The sequence below is a fragment of the Agelaius phoeniceus genome, chromosome 5 (assembly GCF_051311805.1).
Source record: "Agelaius phoeniceus isolate bAgePho1 chromosome 5, bAgePho1.hap1, whole genome shotgun sequence".
NCBI lineage: Eukaryota > Metazoa > Chordata > Aves > Passeriformes > Icteridae > Agelaius > Agelaius phoeniceus.
The window spans coordinates 53,634,422-53,657,231 of NC_135269.1; the positions used below are offsets into that span (position 1 = coordinate 53,634,422).

Here is a 22,810-nt window from a genome sequence, read left to right on the forward strand (position 1 = left end):
TCTACTCTGTATCTTTTCTGTCTTGTTTTAGTGGGAGAAATTAACTGGAATTTATGATAGCTGGTTGGCTGCATAACAGCAAAAGATCCTTCAAATAATCTATACTCCCATTGCAAATATGCATTGCTGTGCAATAATCATTGCATGGTGAATTTCATATACTGTTTGCATTGAAACCACCCAGAGGAACAGATTCAGAGGTAATTCAGCACTGATTTGCCTTAATAACCCTGTACATTCTTTTCTTCACAGACAGTTAATGTATATGTGCAGGAGGGAGGAAATGATTCCATACCTGTGAAAGTGCTCAACTGTGACACCATATCACAAGTGAAGGAAAAGATAATAGACCAAGTCTATCGAAACCTGCCGTGTTCTCAGTGGCCAAAAGCTGACAGTGTAGTTCTTGGTACGTAGCTACTTGTGATAGTATATTGAACAGCTGAGATCTGTTGTGTGTCTTCTTATTTTCTGGAAAAAATGTCTGTAAGAGGATATTATTGCTTGGTTATGATTTGACTTGTTGTTTTTTTGGGTTTTTTTTAAAAAGCTCAATTCATGTTCAGCTGAGTGGAAAAATACAGTATTTTGCAGCAATCTGAATATGCTTTAAAAATTAATATTTTCTTATGAGTTACATTTTTTGACTCTTAAAGTTTTGGTATACTGTCATCAGCATTGTAAGAGCCTGTTAATGATTATTGGCACAAATGAATTCATGTCTGACAGAGTCAGTATCTCAGGTACTAATTAATGTGATAATGACAGCATGGATAATTAACTGATGGAGAAGTAATGATGCAATTTCAGAAACTGGTACTGATTTTTAGTTGCCTTAATGATGGTTATTCAAAAGAATTATAACTTACAGGAACTGCACTTTTAGGAGATGATGTACCACTTAGTCTCTGAAATCATCCTCCTTGAAGGCTTTCAAAATAGCTGTTCTCTTCTTGACAAAAAAAAAAAGGAAATGGTGTTCCTTAAAATGCCTAATAGACTCAGAATTAAAGCTCCAATTGATAATTTTTTCAATAGTTTCATTACTGCATTAATCTGAAAGTAGAAGATTAAAATCTTGCACTTCAGAAAATCCTAGTAAATCCCCTAAAAATGTCTTTTCTATTCCATGAAATCCTACTCTGTTTGGGACCAATAGCAGATCTTACTATATATATTTATTGAATTCTATGAGAAGGAATTAAAGTTTTTATGGAAGATAATCAGAAGTCCTATGCATGGTTAGGAATAGTTCATGCAAACTTCTGTAATAAAGACCAAATGATTAAGTAATAAAAAACACACACTGGGGCATGTGCCACATTACTTCTGATGTTCCACAATGTGTCAGTGGGTCTGTAAAACTTCCTTGGAGTAGTTTGTTTTGTTTTGGTTTGGGTTGTTTTTGTTTTTGTGGGTTTTTTTGTTTTGGGTTTTTTTAATTGTTTTTTCTCACTTTAATTGCCCCTTAGAATGGCGTCCAGGTTCTACTGCACAGATCCTCTCAGACTTGGATTTAACATCCCAAAGAGATGGCAGATGGAAACGTATCAACACACTAATGCATTACAATGTAAGGTGTTTCAAAAATATTGTTCACACCTGTTACCTGTTTTCTTGTAATAAATAAAATCTTTATTTGTTTATAGAGAAATTTCAGTGATACGTAGAGGTTGCCCAGAGAAGATGATAAAGAATCAAAATTAAAACACAGGTCTGAGTCTAGTCAGTAAAAGGTTTGGACTGTGAAAGTCTGGGTCTAGGCATTCTGCCTAAGCGTTTTATATAATAACACAAAACCTAAATGCCAGTGCCTTGGTTTCTTCAACATTGGAGTATCTGAATCCAAATTCCAATTTGAACATTCAACTTTTTGCTGGGCCTCATATTCATCTTTTCTTTTCTCCACCACTTTCTACCCCTGAGAATTGTCTTTGTCCTTGCTGTGCTGCTAAATAGATTTTGAGTTGGTCTGCTTTGTTCAAAACCCCAATCAGGAGAGCAGATGTTGATGTTGTTGTACTGTCTGGTTTAGGTTTCATACTGTGCACTCTACCATGCACTTATCTTTCCTTTTTATGCTATTTATTGCTTTCTAACAACAGTTGATCCTGATTGGGAAGAGAAAAGTTGGTTAGTTTTCCTTGAGAAAACAGACAGGTCTGATTCTTCATTATAAACCCCATTTTTGTCCAGAGAGCACCCACACCATGTTGAGGAACTATTTAAGCCTCAAAGTTCTCCTAATGTTTCAGTAATGTCAGAGGAGCTGTTGATGGGATCTCTTAGAGAGTGGGAGGGAGTCTGTTCTGAATTGCACAGCCAGTTGTCCAAAGAGCCTAGGAAGGTTAGCATTAGTCAGAGATTCCCTGCAACCAATCACAGAAACCCCAGTTTAGGGTTTAAGAAAGAGGTTCAGTAACACGTGGTTCTTTTGAAAAATATCTCTGTGTTTCTATTTCCAAAGGTCCGAGATGGTGCCACGCTTATCTTATCAAAAATGGGGATTTCCCAGCAGCCAGAGGATAATCAGCAAGATGTCCCAGGGGAAAGTAAGTGTCTTGTGGCTTCCCTACCTCCCAAGATGATCAGAAGTCAAAACACACATAGTGATGCTGCCATTTTGATTTTGTTTATCAAGCATTTCCATGGAGCTAGATATTCCCCACCAGACTATACCGAGTTTATTTGTTGTGTTACCCACTGTACACTTGCAATGGTTTTCTTTGCCCTCATTATAAAAGTCTTGAACCCTAGGACTCTAACCATAATTGCTGTGAGTCCATGCCCCAACTTAATAGAAAGCACTCTTGTTAAACATTTCCTTCCATATTTTGTTTTTTAATCACACTACATCTATACTCAAACTGTACATTTCATCTTCCCAGAGCTTTATCTCTTTTTCTCCTTTCTAAAGCCTTTACTCACTTTCCTCTTCAAATTTCTTTCACTTCTTATTAGACTGAGAATTAAATGCAGTGCTCTAGATGAAGCACAGTGCAGACTAGCTCCCCTCTCCCATAATCAATCTGATGTAATTTTTTGTAGCATTTCTTACAACTGTGTTGCCTTGCAAACTCATCTCTGTACCTCCAGATTTTGCGTCTCCCTTCCTTTTGAGTGATGTTTCACCAGCTATGCTAACTTGTTTTTCCCCAGGGCTTTTTAGTTGACTTTGATCGTTCCATGAATTTTGTCTCTTTATTAGATGCACCGTTTTTCACAATTCCTTTGCTCTTTTTGAGGTTTTCAATCCTCTGTAAGTGAGCATCAGGAATTTCCTTGTAATGTTTCTTCTCTTTCACATCACTAATGCATCTGCTGTATTGCTGTCTGCTATAGTATCCTGGACTTTGCAACACAGAAGAAACCTGTTAACTTGCAACCCATCTTAAAAGCTTTTACTTTTGTGTGTTAGTATTCTGTCTAGACCAATTTTCTATATTTCAAAATATCTTGAGACACAATATCCATTACAGCCTTGAATGCACTCAGATTTTTATGGCAATATTTACTTGTGATTGTATGTTCTTTGTCACATGTATTTCCTTTACTGACTTCAGATGTTCAGTTTCTCTGGGGTTTTTTTATCCTTATATTCAGTTATTTTACATGAGGTAGAAGTTAGATTTATGGAACAATAATTGTTGAGATCATTCTTCCTCCCATGAACTCATTTGATATGCTTTTCTCTCTAGCACTGATTGCAAAGGCCATTACTTCACCTAATAGTTTCATTCCTTTAAACAGATTTACTGATCTTAGATTTAATATGTTTTGAGGGCTGGGCAGTTAAGCAGGTTGGAAACAATATGCCAGAAATGTACATTTTTCAAAAAGATGGGTCTCAGCTGATAGCTCTGACATATATGGCTATTTAGCAGAAAGGTTCAGACTTTCATTTGTTTTGAGTGTTGGACAGGAAATTAAGATGGGCAGAATTACTTACTGTTTACTTTTTACTCTGTCCTCCTGGATTCTTTCTTTTGTGACTTTTTTCCACCAGAAAGAAGAGTCTTCTAATGGTCATGTGTACACTGCTGCTGCTATCCTCACTCTTTTACAAGTGCTTGGCATAGCTGGCCAAGCAGTGACTGTTCTGTCACAGCAGGTGCCGACCCAGCATGTTAACTTAAAAGCCATCCAGTTTAATATAGAAGGCAGTGGAGTGCAGCCAGGCAAGGTGCTGATTCCTAGTCCCTGTTCAGTTTGCCTGCTCTGGTGGCTGGGGCTATGGTCACCTCACCTCTACATAAGTGGAGTGGGCTGTGAATGCAGCCTGGTGGTGCCCTTAACTTGCTTTGCTTTCTTGATATAGAATAGTGGTCAGCCTTCTGTTCTGCACTGCCAATCTTCATCCTCCTCACCTCTCTACCCCTGTGGCAGGCAGTAGAGGACCAGATCAGGTGTTTTTCTTTTTTTCTTAGGTTAGGTTTTTTTCCTTTCCTTCTTCTCTGCAATTATATCATTCAATATGATTCAGTATGATGAAGCTCTTTGAACAAGCATAATCTATCTGTACTCCAAGGTGAATTCATTAGTTATCTGTGTGGCATACTAAATTGTAAAGGAAAAGCAGACTTCTGGGGACAGTGCTGTCACACAAGGGCTCTTGCATGTTAGAGAAAAGTCTGCAGAGAATTCAGATCCCAAAGTATCAAGTGCTAACAGCTTCCACCGTGTTTCTTCTCTACACCTGTCTTGCACCATGGTAGTGTACAAATTTGGGATGACGGTGTTTCATGCCAAGCTACCCTGCTTTCTTTAGCACTGTAAGGTCCTCAGAGCTATCTGGTGCCAACTTGTTCTCTTGGAAAGCTATAAAATGTTACAAAGCTGGTACAAAGTGAGAGCCTGCTGTGACCATGATTTGTGAGACACTGTGTATAAAAGGGAGAGGAGAGGATCAGAGGCTTCCCCTCCCACACATACACATTTATATGGCACAGGGATTTACAGGGTTTGAATAAACAGAAATCCTATCCTGACTATGAATGAGGCTTGTGACGAAGTGGATTTCCTTTTATTCAGTCTCATTAACTTGCACCTTCTGCATTGAGAAGTGTCAGCTGAAGCCATTGACTGTCAGCCAAAGTAGGAGGCTTTGCACCAACTGAAAATGTAAAACCATGTTCAGAGATGTTGCTCTAAATCCTGGCATTGCTTCTGTGCTGCTTTTATTCAGAGCTTTTAACAGGAAGACACTGGAAGCTGGAGATTGTGACAAATTAAATGCAGCATCTTTTGCTTCTGGAAACAATAAATGCAGTTACTAATTTATATCAAGAAGGAGAATGGTTCCAGTGATTTCATACTAGTATTTCTGTACTGAACTATAAACCAAAACAACACATTCTGTTGTTTTGGTTGTTTTTTCCTGATATTATGTTTTGGGGTTTTTTTGTTTGTTTTGTTGGGGTTTTTTTCCCTTTTAAAATTATGAATAAAAATAGACACAGGGCTGCAGATCAGAAATACTAATTAGCAGATCTGTTAGGGCAGCCCTTCCTCGATCTCCATGGAACAGTATTCATGAGGTAGGGGAGACTGGAAGGAAGATAATTTGCTGCAGGTTGCAAAAGGGGAAAGGGGCTGCATTGTCTGATGTTTACATCATGGTTCCTACCACTGTAACTAGTGAGCACAGTCAATTTTTGCCATTAACACTCCCCCCAACTCCCCAATAATTTTTTTATATTGGCCAAAGAATGTCCAAGGGCCAAGACAAAGAGCTCGGGGGAAGCATTTGACCCCCTGGACACAATCTTCTTCCTCCTTACAGCTTGATGCTTAGTGCAACTAAGGAGATAAAAAGGAGGTATTTCCCCCTATCTTTTATTTTCTTCATTTCCTACTTTCCCATTGAGGAAAATATCATCTCATAAAACTGTTATTTTCTCTTAGCAACCATATTGCTAACATGTTTTTTTGGTCCATGTTCTGAATTTCTCTTCCTCTTTTTTCCTGCTATTTATAGCAATGAAGTAAGCTCTTCGTGTTGCAGAAGTTCATCTGCTTGAGCTGTAGTCTCTTGATCCTTACTCTCCTATGAAATAACTACTATTCCACTAGTAGCCAATTCTGCTGTTGCTAAACAAACACAGAACAAACTCAGCTGCATGTAAGAGCCAGTGATCTCAGTGGAAACCACTTTAGCAGTTTCCTCTTCTGTCCAAAGCTAAACTGGACCATATACCATCAGGAGGGCAAAGAGAGAATGAATTCCTTTGATTCAAAGCAGGAAGCAGGAGTGTACTAAAGAACTGACATAAGGCTGGAATATAGTTTCTGGTCTAACTGCATGATTTGATCTGTTAATTTCCAAAAGTGAATAACAGGGGATGCAAAAGAAATTCCATACTTCATGCCCAGCAGTGGTTCTTACTGTACTGGCAGATGATTGCTATGAATGGCATCTATTGTGAAATCACAACTGCTTCAAAATAAAGTGATAGCTTTTATTTTTTCTGGCTTCATTCACATGAACTTCCAAGTTGAATTAAGGACTCTCAAAGGACAATGTGATTTAATGTGGGATTTATATTTCTTCCCTACCTTGTTAAAAAGAAGTAAATGTCCCAGAAGACTGCATAACTAATGCTTTTCATGAGAATATATAAAGTAGATTCAAGCAAAAGTGTTGGCTTAGCCAGATTACTCTTAAATGTTATTTTCCCCTGTGATGTAAAATATTAAATGTACATGCAAATGGGGAAATTCAATGTAGCTGTTGAGGAACTTAGTTAATTAACTATTATGGTCAAAGTTAATGCAATTAAAAACTGATATTTTGTGCTGTAACTGGGATTCAGTTATGTTTAGAGGTGTATATTAAGGCATAAAACTTAGCAGAATGCGAAATAATTTGTACAGTGGGGCTGAATCACAATTTTTATGGGAAAAATGACTTTCATATTTTTAAGATGTCAATAATTTTAAATATACTGATTCAATAACTTCCACTGGAAAAGCACCATTGATTTTAGGGACTATGCAAAAGTTCAGGAATTAAAGGAAGAGCAAACAAAACTAGGAGATTTGAAAGTGACACAGAAACCCTTTTCAAGGAATATTAATGGCAAGTTAAAACAATTGTATCATCTCTTTTAGAGCTGTCTGTAACAGAAGCTCCTTAGGCATGGAGTTTGAGCAATAGTGTGATGCTGAAATGCAAAACTGCTTTTATGCACTGTGTGATTGTTGGTCCAAGCCCTGGCACTGGGTGCAGGGCCAAGCTCCAGGCAGCACAGTGGGGCACTGTAACCATCCATTATCATCCAAGTGCTTACTCCTGTTTCTGCTTTATTGTAACAGATTTGATGTGAGTCTCTCCCTCTGGTTTAAACTATGAATACTGACAAACAATTTTTTTTTTAAATCTTATTAGAATGTATATGAATTTGCTTCAGTCATTATCTCTGGCTGCTGAAATTCATGTAATCTCAGTGAGGGGATGTATTTTTCCTCCTCTCAACTACAAAGTCAAGTGGTGCTTATCAAAGCTGATAAAAGGAAAGTTTGAACTGAGGTACCATACTTTGACCTCAGCAAGTGAAGTGAAGATGTGAATTGTAATGGTTTTACCTAGAGAAAACGTTGTACCAGGAGTAGGCTGCAATTTGTATTTCTGTGGTGGCTATGGGGTCAGACCTAGCTAAGATTCTATAACTTGATCATGTCTTTGAGAATTCACAAAGAAGAAAAGAACTTAATTGTGTGGACCTCAAAACATACACATACTGTGTTTACATGACTGTTGTGATTTAGGAATGGTATTATTCAATTTACTCTTCTACCACTCCAAGCCATGCACTGCTTGCTCGCTTCCCCCTCCACCTCCCCCTCCCCTGCAGTGGGATGGAGAGGACAATGGGAGACACAAAAGGTAAAAATCATGGGTTGAGATAACAATTTACTGGAAACAGCAAAGAGATGAGAAAAGAAAACTAATGACAGTGGATATAAGAAAAGAAACATTGCTCACCATAGAAACCCCCAACAACAGACAGTACCTGACTGCTCCCTCTGTTATGCTATTCCCACTGCTCCCTCCAGCCTGAAACTGGCAGTACCCCACTGCTCCCTCCACACTTACTCCACTGGAAGGAACCCCTTCTCCCCAGAGGAAACTCCTTTCTCCCCACCTGTGACAATGACATGAGGTGATTTAGAACAACCTCCAGGTCCCAGCCATGACTCCTCCTGGCTACTGCAAAAATTATCCCTGTCCTGGCTTGAAGTTTTCCTATTGCGTGATTCTTTCCTCTCCCTTTGGTCTTGACAAAAGCAAGTTTTTTTCAGCTCTGTGCCACTGAACATTTAGTACTTGAGTTGTGTATGTTGGACAGGAATAGAGTAATCTAGATCCCTTTGGCAAGAGGACAGGTATGTTAAGGATAGGGAACATGTATATATGTATATGATTACTTTTGTGTTGCTGTTTTGGGGTTGGATGTTTTTTATAATTATTGCAATTACTGTTTCTAGGGCATGCACTCCTGGAAGATGAAAACAAGGTCTGGCATCTAGTCCGGCCAGTGGATGAAATGGATGAAGGGAAATCAAAGCGGGGCAGTGTGAAAGAAAAAGAGAGGACCAAAGCTATTACAGAGATCTACCTGACCAGACTTCTTTCTGTGAAGGTAGGACTCAGATGTGCTGTAGTTAACTTTACCTCTATAGATTTTGAGATACAACTGAGGCAATACATGCAAATACTAGTCATGTGTTCATCTGCAATTTGGAATATGTGCCATGTACATACAAGCTGGTGTTCAAGGCTTCAAGTGATTAACATGCCCTGAGGAGATAATGTACAACTCCTGCTCAAAGCTGAGAACCATGATTGTGTGATCATTAAATAAGGATTTTCCTTGCAAGACAAAGATGGATATTTTGCTCAGTGCCACCTGTTTAGATAATACTTTGTTGGGTTTTCTTTTGAACGGAATGCTTTATAAACTCCTATATTTCCTATTATATTTCCCTGTTCTTGTATGTGATCAATGTTCCAGTAAAACCCAAAAAAACCCAAGTCTCCAAATAATAATAGTGCTTTTAGAGAATTTTTAGTGCCTATACTGCAGAATTGATAATGAGCAAAATAAATTTTTAAACATTTCTCCATGGAGAAAGAATTAGAATTTACAATAATGTGTTTAATGACCACGAAGTCAGGCTCCTTTTGTGAAAATGATGTCAGTCTGGCTCCAGCTAAGGCCACTTGTCCAAGCATGGAAGTGGATATGAAGGAAAGTCTTCAGATAGATGACATAGACTCAGGATGAAGAACCAAAAAGATGCTTGCATCCCTTTCTTCTGATAATAAAGCCACTGCTTTGTATTCCCAATAGCCATTTTATAAGTTATTACCAAGTCTGGAGCTTTACTGACTCATAAAATGTTGGTGAGGTGTTACAGCTGAGATCACATCTACCCCTTCAGCCCTGGGACTTGTGTGTTCTGGCTGAGAGTAGAATGTGTTAGAGCTCCTTGCCATCTGGGTCCCTTTCCTGTTTGGAGGCTGTCAGCTGGAGTCATGGTTGGGAAGAGGATGCAGCCCTTCAAGGGTCCCTGTAGGGCCAATCAGTTGACTGGGGATGAGCTCTGTGTTGCCTCAACAGGGTCCTCTCTAAAACAAGGGGACAGTCTCTGAGGTTGCCATTACTAAGATCCAGGCAGATGCCAGAATCCAAGAACTTCTTGGACACTTCACTTCTGGACACTTCACTCCTTGGGCTCTGTGGATCCCATGAAGCTGAGTCAGACTGGATGTCTGATGAGGCCCATGTGCTTGCCCTTAGACAAAAAGGGCAAATGCTCACTAGCACTTCTTCCTCTCAGTCTGTCCTTAAAAATTGCAGTGCTCTGCTGTCAGAGAAACTGGATTCAGTGGGAAGCTGCAAAACCTTTAAAAAGTGGCTAAAAATTATTTCATGTGCACAATGATCCTGAAGGGTAAATGTAGCAACCAATTTCCTCTTCTTCTGTCAAGCAGAAGGCACATCTTGCTGTGCAAACCACAGGATTTCTGGTGAAGTCACAACCTTTGAGTCTAGAACATAAGAAGGTCTTTACTGTGTTGGCAGTTTACAAATTCACTGCTCTAAGAAATTGCTTACTTTTTGTCACTCTTAGCACTCAGGATAAAGGCCATCAGTGACAGCAACTGGATTATGTCCATAGGAATAAAAGATGCTGAGTTCAGCTTGTAACACAAATGAAACTCATTTTTTAAAATTTGCTTTTAGGGGACACTTCAGCAGTTTGTAGATGACTTCTTTCATAGTGTGCTCAACTCAAACCATGTGGTACCACCAGCTGTGAAGTATTTCTTTGACTTTCTTGATGAGCAAGCAGAAAAACATGACATCAAGGATGAAGATACCATTCACATCTGGAAAACGAACAGGTACAGTATGAACAGAGTCATTGCAGAGAAATAAGAGTATAATTCCCAGGTGTATACTAACACTCTTACCATAAATCAAAGTAAATTTCATTTATAATCCTCAGAATTTTGAGATAATATGTTTGTGTGATGAAAAAGATTCCCTGTAAGCCTAGAAGCGGCAAAAAATGAAACCGGTTTACCTATGGGATTGTCACTGGCAGATTTACCATGTTTTACTTTTTGTCTTTCCTCGGAGAAGAGGAAAGCAAGAGACAAATGGGACCAGATTTACCTGTCAAATCACAAAATCTAACACATACTACTTGATAGTTTCTCTGACCATGCATACATTCTTCCTTGCTCTTTTGGGGCACTCAAGATCCTTCTCATATGAGTTTTTCTGAGAGTAAAGAGCTGGTTTTTAAGCATGGAACCCAAACAAGCTTGTATAAACATTGAAATATAAAATTAAACATCACTCTTGTGAGGAGATGGAAATGCAAAGCCCATACTTGATTTCATGTGATTTTCTTGTTGTAGAATATTTATTGTGTAAAAAGGATTATTTATCTTTTTCTTTGCTTTGTAGCCTGCCTCTTAGATTCTGGGTAAACATACTGAAAAATCCCCATTTCATCTTTGATGTTCATGTTCATGAAGTAGTGGATGCTTCCTTGTCAGTCATTGCACAGACTTTCATGGATGCTTGCACAAGAACAGAGCACAAATTAAGCAGAGTAAGTGATTTGCATTCTACATCCTGACTATGCTCATGCCTGACGAGACAAAAGGCATCCTCACAGACAATACCCATTCTCTGAGGAGATACAGCCTTGATCGTTTCTTTTTAGTTTTATAATGAAGTTAACATTTCACCACTTAACAGGTGGGTGAACTGTCAGTATTTCTGTGTAGTCTGCCAATTGATGCTATTGAAAAAGCAGAAGATAGCAACTGCTTTTATAAAAAGCATGTTTAAGAGCTGATTATGTCAGGTCCACCAGTAATTTATTATCACCTTGCATTGATACGTTTGTAAAACTCAGCAGTTATACCATGTGTAAGCACCATCTTTTTATTAAATAATCCCACCTTTGTTAACAAGTATCCAAATGTTAATATCTGTAAAGCTCAAGTGTATGTGAATATAAAGGCTTGATCTTACATTCTTGACTTTCTTTTGCTTCCTAGAAATATTCATAAATACCTACATTTTTCCGTATTCTAAATTTTTCAGGATTCTCCAAGTAACAAATTACTTTATGCAAAAGAAATCTCTAACTATAAGAAAATGGTGGAAGAGTAAGTATCAACTCTTTTCATGGTTATTCAGTTGTTGTTAGGATTTTAAGCCTGTGTAAGAAGAAAAGGGAGTGCTGATATAGTCAAAGTCAGCTGTCAAATATTAAAAAATTTACACCCAAAGGTCTAAAGATCCCCTTGGTGGTGGCAGTGGCAGAGTTGAAATGGAGCTCCATTAGGACCCAGTGCATATTCTTGTCTGTACAGACAGAAGAAGGGATTTATTCAGAAGAAAATATGATGCTGTTTTCTGCAGTTTGCTACCCACATGATCTGTCTAACAAATGCTGCACTTCCAGAAGTCAGTAGAGACCAAATCCTGAAAACATTTTCATAAACATTCCTTTTTTCTGTCTCTGACTTTATTCATTTACAAATTGGAAATTCTGTTAATATCATGGAAGATCTGCCACACAAGAAAACTCTTGACAGTTTTAAGACCTAAAATAATCATTATCTGTAATTATAGATTTTTTTCTCCTGCGGTAGGTTCCTGTACAATCAGGTAAGATTTACCTCTACTGCAAAAGTACTAATATCGGAAGGCAGGATTGCTGAAGGAATCATTGGTCTGTTATGTCTTCCTCCTGTGTTAGTAAGGAAGCATGTTTGAAATAATGGCAGAATTACCAGAAAGAAACAGTTTATTTTCCTAACTGAAACTCTTTTTTAATCTCTTGCAGTTACTACAAAGGTATTCGTCAGATGGTGCCAGTGAGTGACCAAGACATGAATACCCATCTAGCAGAGATTTCTAGGGTAAGAATAAAATGCATTTTTTGTAGTGAAATTGGAGCCAAGTGTAATACTGGGTTTTTTTGTCTTCTCTTTCTATCTCAACAAATGGGGTCTTTTGTATGTGCAAATATCAGATGATTTCATAAATCTCTGAAATACTCCTGTTCATTGTAGTCATGCCAATATTTCAACCTTTGAAATGTTGATTATTGAATGGAATCAAGAATCCTTATTGTCACTAATCTATCTGAGTTATGCAGGGAATAGAGCACAGTGTTTGAATTTTTCAGAGCCATTGTGGAAAAATTATACACTCTTGAACTGTGCTTTCTCTCCACAGCATATAGAGGATGTTTAGCATTGATCATACTGACAACGAGTAGTGACTGAATTCACAGTGCTACCACAGCAAAAATTAGATTCCAGAAATTAAAGAGGAGGCATGAACATTAAGTATAGCATATTTTAGAATTTTCTATACAGGGGCAATACTTCTGCTTTATGCTACATGTAAGAAGTTCATCATGCTTGCTCAGTGGCAGATTTTGCAGTGTAGGTGATTTGGGTTACCTCACATGGAGAAGAGCAGAGTGTGGTGGTTGCTGTCTGGGACTTTGGTTGGAGATGGGTGGAACAAAGTCATTTCAAAACCTGCTTCAGCCTTGAAAGATCCTGTCTGCTCTGCAGCTCGGCTCAGCTCGGGCAGGCTCTTGCCTTTGAAGCACTCTACTTAACTTGGAGAACCCGGAGAGTCCCTCACCAGCCCCAAAGATGTTGTTTAGCCTGAGCAAGAGGGCAGTGTATTTACCGGCTGGTTTGCTCATTTGCTTAATTTAGTTGAAGAGTTCTAGCGTAAGGAGGATGTTTGGGGAATTTTTTGCGGTTTGTTTATTTCAGTGCCCTTAGGACCTAACATTTTGCAGATCAACATCCTCATGAGAGCATTTCTATTTTCAGTCATTTACTACAAAACTCATCTGCAGTGACATTTCATTTTACAGTTCACTTTATTTATTACATAAATTGAGATGTATATAAAATTAGAACATTTGGTGATTAAAAGTAAATTCAATATAATGTTTTAACATCAGCGGGATATGTTCTTCCTTTCTATTTTCATTATAAATTATGATCAAAATTAATATGGAAGGAGTGATTGAACACTGTAAATTTTGACCAGCTCTAAAAGTGACTTTTATAGAGCAAGGGAAGATGGATGTTTCTCTGCTGCTTTATCCCTGGGGTAATCATTTATGCCAGTAGCAATATTTTGCAATTCTTCATTTTCTTAACTAACTTAAAAGACTAAAGGCATAGCTAGAGACTTGAATCCTACACATTTGAATGAAGAACATCTGTTCAGACAGGTAGAGCACATTCACTAAATAAGTCATATGTATGGGGGGAGGGGGAAGATAAGGTAATGGAAGGGTTATTTCCTGCTTCATTTGAAGTTCTTTCTCTCTCTCTCTCCTCTCACCATCCCCTGCCCCCCACCTTTCTATCATCATGTTTCGGGTGGCTTTTTCCAAATGTACATGTGCTCATGATATTGATGAGTTACACCTTTGCTGTAGTGGAGTGTGAATAATTTCCAGGATGTAAAAAGAGCTGGAGAAAGGATTTCAAACACCCATGATGACCGTGTCAGAACCAATTCGTAATATCTCAACAATATGTAGATTGTACTGAGTAAATGCTTTAGCTTTTCACACCCATGCTGCTAACAGATGTTTGAGCTGTTGAGCTGTAGCCTATGGTTTGACGTTCAGAATTCAAAATATCTTCCCCCTCCAATGTTAAGAGTTGTGGGCAGGCTGGAAAAATAGCAGAGGGAAAGCCTTGATCTAAAAATCACCAACCAAAAGTTTTCTCACTCCTTTTCTCTGCCCCAAGTGTCATTCAACAAAAATTAAACACAGAGTTTGCATTTGGAAATTTTGTCAGTTGTACCCAACAGTTGTGCATGTGCATAAGTTTCAGCTGTGTGTGATCCTATTTTGACATGTTTGCTGCCTGCTTGTGTTAACAGGCACATACTGATTCCTTAAACACGCTTGTGGCTCTACACCAACTCTACCAGTACACTAACAAATACTATGATGAGGTAAGTTATGCCTTTTGTTTTCATGCTTTAATGTCAATGGTAAAAGGTTATGAAAGTTAACATTAGTCTAAAGGAGTGACTTCTGGATTTCACTGAATGATCAGGTAAAAGCAATGCTGAACAAAAACCTTGCAGTTATATACCCTGCTTGGCAATTACACTGGTCAAGATAACATCCTTATAAATGAACAATTTCATTATGAACAATTTCATCACTATCTGATTTTGGTAGGGATAGTTTAATGGATAGTTTAACAAAATCTGAAAGATAAATAGATTTAAAAATCACTTCTCTTCAGTACTGCCATCCTAATAAATATATAACAATGTCACCAAGCAAAAAGTCATCAGAGCTATATCAGGTTTCAAGACAGCATGCCTTTTTATTAGGAAAAATCTGTTAAACTTGTTTTGCTTGTAGGAATTGGAGCCATGACATTTTTATTAGTTAAAATGCTCTTTAAACTTCCCTGCAAGGTACCATCTCTGTTTTGCCATGCCAAGTGAAGTGCCTGCCTGCAGTAAACCAAAAGTAGAGTAACTGTTGAATGTAGCCTGATTCAAAAGCAGGCTCACAGCTTCAGTTTAAAAAGTTTCTTTGGTTTTTCACACCCTGTGGAAAGGGGGACAAAGAATATCCCAGACTAGCTGGGCTGTGGCTATGGCTCTCCAAACTTAATCTGAAGACAAAAAGAGAGAAGGAAACTTTTATTCAAAGGTTTCCATGGAAATGAATGCCTCCAGAAAACTCTCAGAATTAAAGCAAGTAAGAACAGATGCTGAATCAAAAAAGAGCACAGTACATGTGAGCTCTATTCGCTTAGTCTTGCACCTCAGCACAGTTCGTGTTTTCACTTACATTCAGCACTAAAGACAGCGAGTCGCATCCTTCACTGCAGCTGCTTTATACAGGAGCAGCCAGCCTGTCACAGCTTTTAAACAGATGCGAGCAGGGAAAATCAAATCATCCTGAGAAGTCTTGCAATGATGGTCAGTGGGGAAGCAGACAGAGGAATGTAGGCCAGCCCCATGGCATTCCCTCACCACCAGTGCTAAGCTGGCTTTCAGCACCTTCCCAAATATGTCCGTAGTTTGACCTCTTACAAAAACACTTGGGGACCCTGAATGACAGCTGAACTGTAAATCCCTGATTCATCCACACCCCAGGCAGAGCCACCAGCCTGTGGGACTTTGTCAGTGGCAGGCCAGCACACCCCAGTACATAGCTGCAGCTCTTCCCTTCCATGTACGTCACTGTGTAACAATGAGGTACATCTGATGAAAAGGCTGCTAATTCAGAATTGTGGAGATAATCTGTCAAGAACCATTCAGTAAAATTAATCAAGCTTATTTATTTTCCATGAAAATGTTTTAATTTGCATAAATTGGAACATTTTGCAGCTGCCCTTGTCTTTATTACTGACACAGTGGTTCCCAGCATGTGCTCTACCTTCTGCATCTCTGCAGGGCTTGACAATGACTAAGTGGGTACATTCTAATTGTCCACATTTATATGAAGGATATATTCACCAGTAGAGATAATCATGAATTATTTAGTCTAAATTTGAGGAGTTACAGCTAGATATAATTGTTTAAATTAAGGAAACAATATCAAATTAAATCAGGCCCAGTTTAAATACTGCAATAAGTGTTTATTAAGTCTGTCTTGTACAAATATTTTCACGCTTTAAAAACAAATTCATTAAAATAATTATTTCTAAACAAATTTGCTCCAGTGTTGGAAATGCAAACACTATACCAGCCCTTCAAAGTGAAATTATTGGCTAGATTGATTCTGACTGCATTAATCTCCATTGTCAGTGGTGTTCAAGAAGTAATAAGAACCACAGGTAGTGACAGGCAAACTCCATTTTTCCATCTTTGTACTTGCAAGTCTATATAGTATTTAAACAGTGCTAAAGGTTTCTGCTTGATTACACTGTCAGACTTATATTAATAAAGCCAGTTCTAGACAAGGAATGGTTTTGTCACGTAACACATTTTTCTAATGGAGAAATCTAATAGCTGGTGGGAAAGTTTTCCTAAAGGATGGTGGAAATGAAAACCTTTGAATTTGATCTGGGAAACCCTGAAAACTCTATTTGAAGAAAAGCCTTCTCATAACAGCTGACCTTTACTAGCTCTTGTTTTCAAATCCCTTGTGTCTTAAGAGTCATATCCTCTTATAGATATTCTGTACAGCAGAGGCTGTGGGATGCTGGGGGCTCCTCAGAGGAGCTATTTGCTTTCCTGAGCTATGTTGTGCTGGGCCAGAGTCTTGGCACTTCTTGGTGATAGCCAAAAGGGAGCTGCTGGCTTTATTCCTGATATTGCCTAGAGGCACAGGAGACCTTGCGTGGTCCTGCCACATGCCTGTGCATGGACCACCCAGGAGCTTCTCATAACTACAGCTCATGGGGATGGGATGTAATTACTGATGGTAAATGACCCTCAAGCTGTGTAGGGTGCACTGTATGTAAAAGCACTGTTTCTTAAATAGCTCTGAGGAAATTCTTCCCCTGCCTGCTCCATCTTGGAATGGAATATTTTACAAGATAAAGTGCTACCTATTAATTTGCTTGTATCCCAACATAATGGGAAACATTACAGCAACTTAGATAAAGTAACAATCATTTTTACTGCCTTTGTGAAAAAATAAAACATGGGGCCTAATATACAGACTTTGGTACGGAGTGAATGCAAAAGACTGTTTACAACCAAAGTAGTATCAAACACTTGGTCTCAGAACTATGTCATACATTTTAAGCTAAATTGTTCTAAACTTTCTGTGTTTTTATCTTCCAGATTATAAATGCACTTGAAGAGGATCCAGCTGCACAAAAAATGCAGCTTGCCTTCCGTTTACAGCAAATAGCAGCTGCGCTAGAGAATAAAGTGACTGACCTTTGACTCAAAAGCCGCAATAAAGAAATCTGATCTGAAGATGTTCAAATTCATTCTTCCTGTTAAGGAAATAGTGTTCTATTTTTTAATGTATAATTACAACTTTAAATGAAAGGTTTCATGGTTTTTTGATAGCAGAGGTGTAATGTAAAGAATTTTTACTGTAAATTATGCTTCTAATTAAAAGCCGTGTTGTGTGTAAATGAATCTTCTGTGGGAAAGAGAGTCCTTTGGTTGGGGGCAGGGTGGGGGGTGGAAGAAGAAAAACCTATCCTTCATTTGATTTAGTAGAATCTGAGACATCAGCATTTAGAATTCATTATGCAAGTAAATTCAATACCATAGCATCCTTTCTACCTTAAGCAATATTTCTACTAGGAAAACAATAACATACTCAGAGACACAGGCAATATCCCCTTTTATTTTGATAACTGGAAATTGACTTCCATAGAGCTCTAAAACTTGGTCTGTGCTCATAATGAACATATCGAACAAAGTGTCCGATTTCTCTGCAAGATCTAAAAATGGGATTTGCTACCACTCATGGTTCTAATTTAATTATTTATCTTAAGGGTGATGCACCACCACAGTTGGATGTGAGAGAAATAAGAGTAATGTCAGTATAGAAGAGTTCTACTGATGAAGTCTTGTTCGGTTCAGAAATCACTGCAAAGAAGGAATCAGTCCTTAAAACTTTAAAACTCTTTGTTATTATTGTGAGTTTTATGATATATGCTAATGTGCCTTACTTGTACTAATTCTGTGAATCTGATGAATGGTTTTGTAAAAAGAAGCAGAGCAGAAAAATAAGTATTTATGTGCTATTGAATGACTTTTGTGTGAAAAACATGACCAGCAGAATGCTTGTAATTAGCTGCTTGCCGAGAGTGTGCTGTTTAACATGATTTGATTATGTATAATACCCTCTTTTAGAATGGTTCTGATGATTTTTTATTTGAATCTTGGAACTGTCCTAGAAATACCATCACTTGTTTTTATTGTATCTGTGATGTAAAATACTACTATGATATTGGAAAAAATCATATACTCATCTATTGAAAACCACTCAGTCAGTTTTGAGCCTTGGAATGCTGCATTTGATTGAATACACACTATAATCCATAGCAAAGAAAATTGAAATAACTTGTCAGAAAGTGTGTGTTTACAATATAGGTAAGCGCCGTACAAATCAGAAAGTTAGGTACGTCTTCTTAAATTGCTGTATTGCACATCAGAGAACTTTACTTCTCTTTGTCTTGCAAGTTTTTGGCAGTAAAGTAGCATTTTAATGAAGTGCTGCCATCTGTACTCCTTCATTCATTGTCCTGCCAAGCACCCGGACTCTGCTGACTCTCAGCAAGCTAATCCAGGTCTGCCGCCCGCTCTCCCTGCCTGGTAGGTTGTCACACACTGACTTTTACTGTCTGTTGATATTTTTTTTTTCTCCCATTTTGAAAATTTCCTAGTATTTGTCAGTGGGCCTTTCTTTCAGTTTCTGAAAATCAAAAGCCTCACCAGAACTGGTTTCCTGCCCAGTAGGCTGCAAGCAGTTTTTTGTTTGCTTTGTACTCGACTTCTCGCATTTGTCTATAATCATTCCTGAACCTGCCTGGGCTGTAACTTATTTTATACTGTTTAGGACTGAGCTATATGACTCCTACAGCAAGGTGCTTTGCCAGTTATTCTTTCATCAACAAAGGCATCCTAATTTCATGGCTAATCTGTTTCTTTTTCATTATTTGTAAATCCTGTTAATTGTAAATCAAATACAATGTTGTTTTTTCCACCAAGTGTCAGTGGATCTTTACTGAAACTGGGGGGATGGGTGTTGAAAGGATTTGTAATGCTCCCTCCGGGAGTGATGGAGCAGCAGCGTCCATCAGTCTGTAGTTGGGAAAGGAGGAGCGCCACACATCCTGCAGATGGAATGCCTGACATCATGCCCTTTTTATTGGCATTTGCTCTGAAAAATGACAGTACTCTGGAGAAGCAAGGATGTAGTGCAACATACCAGAGTGAGGTCTTCTTGCCTGATGTATCTTGGGATTTGAAAGCCAATTAAAATACAGTCTCAGCAGCATCTCTCCAGAGAGACCAGAAAGCCCTGCTTGAGCAAGCAGGGCTTTCAGAGGGAACATTTAATGTCCCCCATCAGCAGTGACTTGACACAGAGCAGTTGCAGGCTGCACCTGTGGGATGCAGCAGGGCTCTGGCTGGATCCTACCTGTGAGGCAACTGGCATGTGTGTCTGCTGGCATGTGCCAGTTCATCTTGGATCCATTTGTCATTCTTGGTGCCCTTTTCTCACATCCTGGGAAATTTGTAGGCTATCAGTGCTGCTGTGCCGCCTGCCAGGGAACACAGAGGCAGATTACTGTGAGCAGCTGCAGCTACAAAGAAACTTAATGCCAGCTCTTCAATTTCTTCAAGTCCCCTGTCCTGAAAGCACAAAGTTGGAATTTGAATTGAAGAACTGAGCTCATTTATTTTATCATTTCCCCTTTTGGCTAAGCTCCTCCAGTGCTTGTTTTTCCACTCTGATGCTCTGTTTTGTCCAGGCCTAGTTCAGTTTTCATTACATTTTAGCAATCTGGTTCTTAAAACCTTCATGCTCCTCATTTGGTTTCCGCTGCTCCTGACACCTGGTTCATCTTGTAAACAAGATAAAAGGAAAAAGCTCACTGGGGGTCTCCCTCCTTTCACCCCTTCTGCAGCTCCTCTAAGTGGCACTTCTTAAAGCACAAGTACCTTCTGGCTGCCAAAGAGGAATCACTTTACTCCAAAGCAGCAGCTGTGAGTGAAGTTCCTTTGCTTGGACATCTCCCAGACCAAGACTGGAGGCTGGTACAGGCACCACCAGCAGGTCTGAATCCCATTGCTGACAGCAGTCTCTCCAAGGTTTTGCTTGCCTCCTTACCAGCAAACAAGCAAATAGAGATCTCTTATGATAGGACAAGGTCCCTGATCCTACTTGTTTGATATGTAGTAACTCACCCAACTGAACAGGAATGGGGTTTTTTTTTGTCGTCTCTGGCCAAGAATTCACTCTCTATTCCTTAGTGCCAGTTTTCCCTCTGACACCTTACTTGATCTTTTTGCTGCTCTCTGTATGCTAAAGATTTATAAGCAAGTGGTTATGGGTGGAGAGGGCCTTGGCTAGCTCACGTATGTGAGGCATTCATAATGTCTCCTGAGGATGACTTCTCTGATCAGTCTGTTACACCCTAATTGATCCTCTGCCTTCTGCACCCTGATGTGTTGGACACATTTCTCATCCTGCTGAGTCTGAGCTGTATTTACATGCACTCTCTGAAGCTGGCCTTTCTGGTAACCTTTTAAAAATAAACAGAGCCATCACTATAAACAAAACCATACAGGGAATTCAGAAATTCAAACTGGAATTCACAAATTCACAAACTGTCGTAACACGGGAGGATTTTTAGCCAGCTGCATAAAGACTTAACATGGTTCTGAGGTTGAAATTCAGCTGTCCTGGACTACCAGCACTGATGAGTTTTTGTGGCCAGTACTTTACCATTCCAGGTTCTCCAGCCTTATAAGTAACACAACCATTTTCAGCCCTTGATGATATGTACCTACATGGCCTAAAAAAACCCAGTCTCTGAATCTGATAGGGTACCCCCTCTTTGACATGCTTCCTAGGGTTCCAAAACCTCTGTTTATCCTGGTAATTGTTCTAGTCAGGGTTCCCATACGCACATCAGCATGAGGTGTAACAGTTCTCTGAGGAGTTCCTTTCTAAAGAATTTGATCTTGAGCAAAGATTGCTTAAGACTTTTCCCAAATCTGTTGTCTTCTCTTAGAAAAAACTTACGGGGAAATTGTTTGGGCTTTTTTTTGTCTTTTTTATCTCTGTCTAGAGATACCATTCAGAGCAGTGAGACAGTTAGCTTCAGAGGTTTAAAGGAGGATGTCTATGTGCCATTTTTCTACCAACCATTGACTTGAGTCCTGTGTTATTCTGCCTTACACTCTGAGGAGCTGAAATTTGGCACTTCCAGTCACTAGAGTTGATGCAATGGAAACGTAAGCACTGTTGCCCTTGTGACTTGCTTTCATCCCTCATTCCAGTCAGTACAGTCAAACTCTGTGCCTGAAGCATTCCAGGTTCTCCATCACACAAAGCTCCTTTCTTAGTTGTCTGTTTTGCCAGATCTGCCTGGAGCAGAGGATTCCCTGGAGAATGAATTATAGCAGCACACAAGCTATAATGATCAGTGATTTTTTTTTCTCATACTCTACATACCTAGTCTGTGTTTTTATATTTTGAGAAACCCTCCTTCAGTTGATGAATGATGAGTTTGAAAGCTGGAATTGTAAACTAGAGTTGGTCTTTTAGCCTCCCTCTTTTGTTAGCCTTTGTCTTGATGGGGCCCAAAAGTGATGGTGGAATTCTTGGTGTTTGACAGTTCCAGCAGAACAGAAGGAAAAGAGACTTTCCAGACCCACAGATACAAGGAAGTTTTCAAAGGTTTTGTTTTCTTTAAATGGTGTACCCTTTTGCCTCAGTATCAAGGAACATTTCTCCATCCATTAGAGAATAAAGTGGTTTCCCCTGTGCAGTCTTGTAATAACCATCTATGCTGTGAAAGATCACTGCTGTTGTACCAGACAGTCGGGGCTGACTTCTGTCTTGCTGGTGCATACTGCTTGCTGCTGCATGTCATTACCAAAGAGGACAAATCCTACTGTCATTCATAGCCAGGCTATCAAAAGCTATTTCATTTACCCATGTATTCCTGTTTCTCTGCTGCTTCTCAGATAATTGCCATCTGAACCAGAAGAGAGTTTGAGTGCTTTCCTTCTTTTTTTAAGCTTTTAAAGAACCTATGTGTCTTAACAGATTGGACGCTTCAGAAAGAAACTATTTCTTCAGTGGGACAGAGGACAATAGATCTCATACAGATGTATATGGCTCATCTTAAAAGGAAATAAAAATCCCACCATGAACCCCACACTGAGTTTTTGAAATCCTTTATTCAGTGCTCTAATTCTGAACAATGTTTTTGGCTTATTTAATTGTCCTCAAAATTGAATGTTGAACAAAACTCACTTTTTTCTTTTAATCTACTGTAATAAGAAAGGAGTGAAATGAAAAAATGTATTCCTTTGATACCCTTGATCTTTTCTCTCCTGTGGCTATGCTCCTATTCAGTAAGAGATCATACTTGCTAGTTGCAGAGCCTGGATGCCAATCCATGGGATTTAAAACAAACCCAAATCCATGTTTCCTGCAGCTACATCTAGGTCTGTGGCAATGCTCACAATTGTAAAATTGCCTCCAGGCTGTTATTTGAAATACTATTATCGTGGGTCTGGCTGCTTTCCTCATCTTCCTTCATGTG

The 22,810-nt window shown here is 38.9% G+C and overlaps 1 protein-coding gene across 8 annotated transcripts in view; it reads left to right on the plus strand.

Moving 5' to 3' along the window:
- PLXNB2 (plexin B2) overlaps window positions 1-19,230 on the plus strand; it is a 252,189-nt gene extending 232,959 nt beyond the window's left edge. For all 8 annotated transcript variants that reach the window (XM_077179032.1, XM_077179028.1, XM_077179033.1 and 5 more), the window contains 10 exons: window positions 253-409; window positions 1,473-1,573; window positions 2,468-2,552; window positions 8,488-8,642; window positions 10,251-10,411; window positions 10,983-11,130; window positions 11,631-11,695; window positions 12,379-12,454; window positions 14,466-14,540; window positions 17,346-19,230. In XM_077179032.1, the coding sequence (XP_077035147.1) occupies window positions 253-409; window positions 1,473-1,573; window positions 2,468-2,552; window positions 8,488-8,642; window positions 10,251-10,411; window positions 10,983-11,130; window positions 11,631-11,695; window positions 12,379-12,454; window positions 14,466-14,540; window positions 17,346-17,450 (1,128 nt within the window). In that variant the 3' untranslated portion in view covers window positions 17,451-19,230. The remainder of the gene's footprint in view (window positions 1-252; window positions 410-1,472; window positions 1,574-2,467; window positions 2,553-8,487; window positions 8,643-10,250; window positions 10,412-10,982; window positions 11,131-11,630; window positions 11,696-12,378; window positions 12,455-14,465; window positions 14,541-17,345) is intronic.
- Window positions 19,231-22,810: the final 3,580 nt, after the last annotated feature.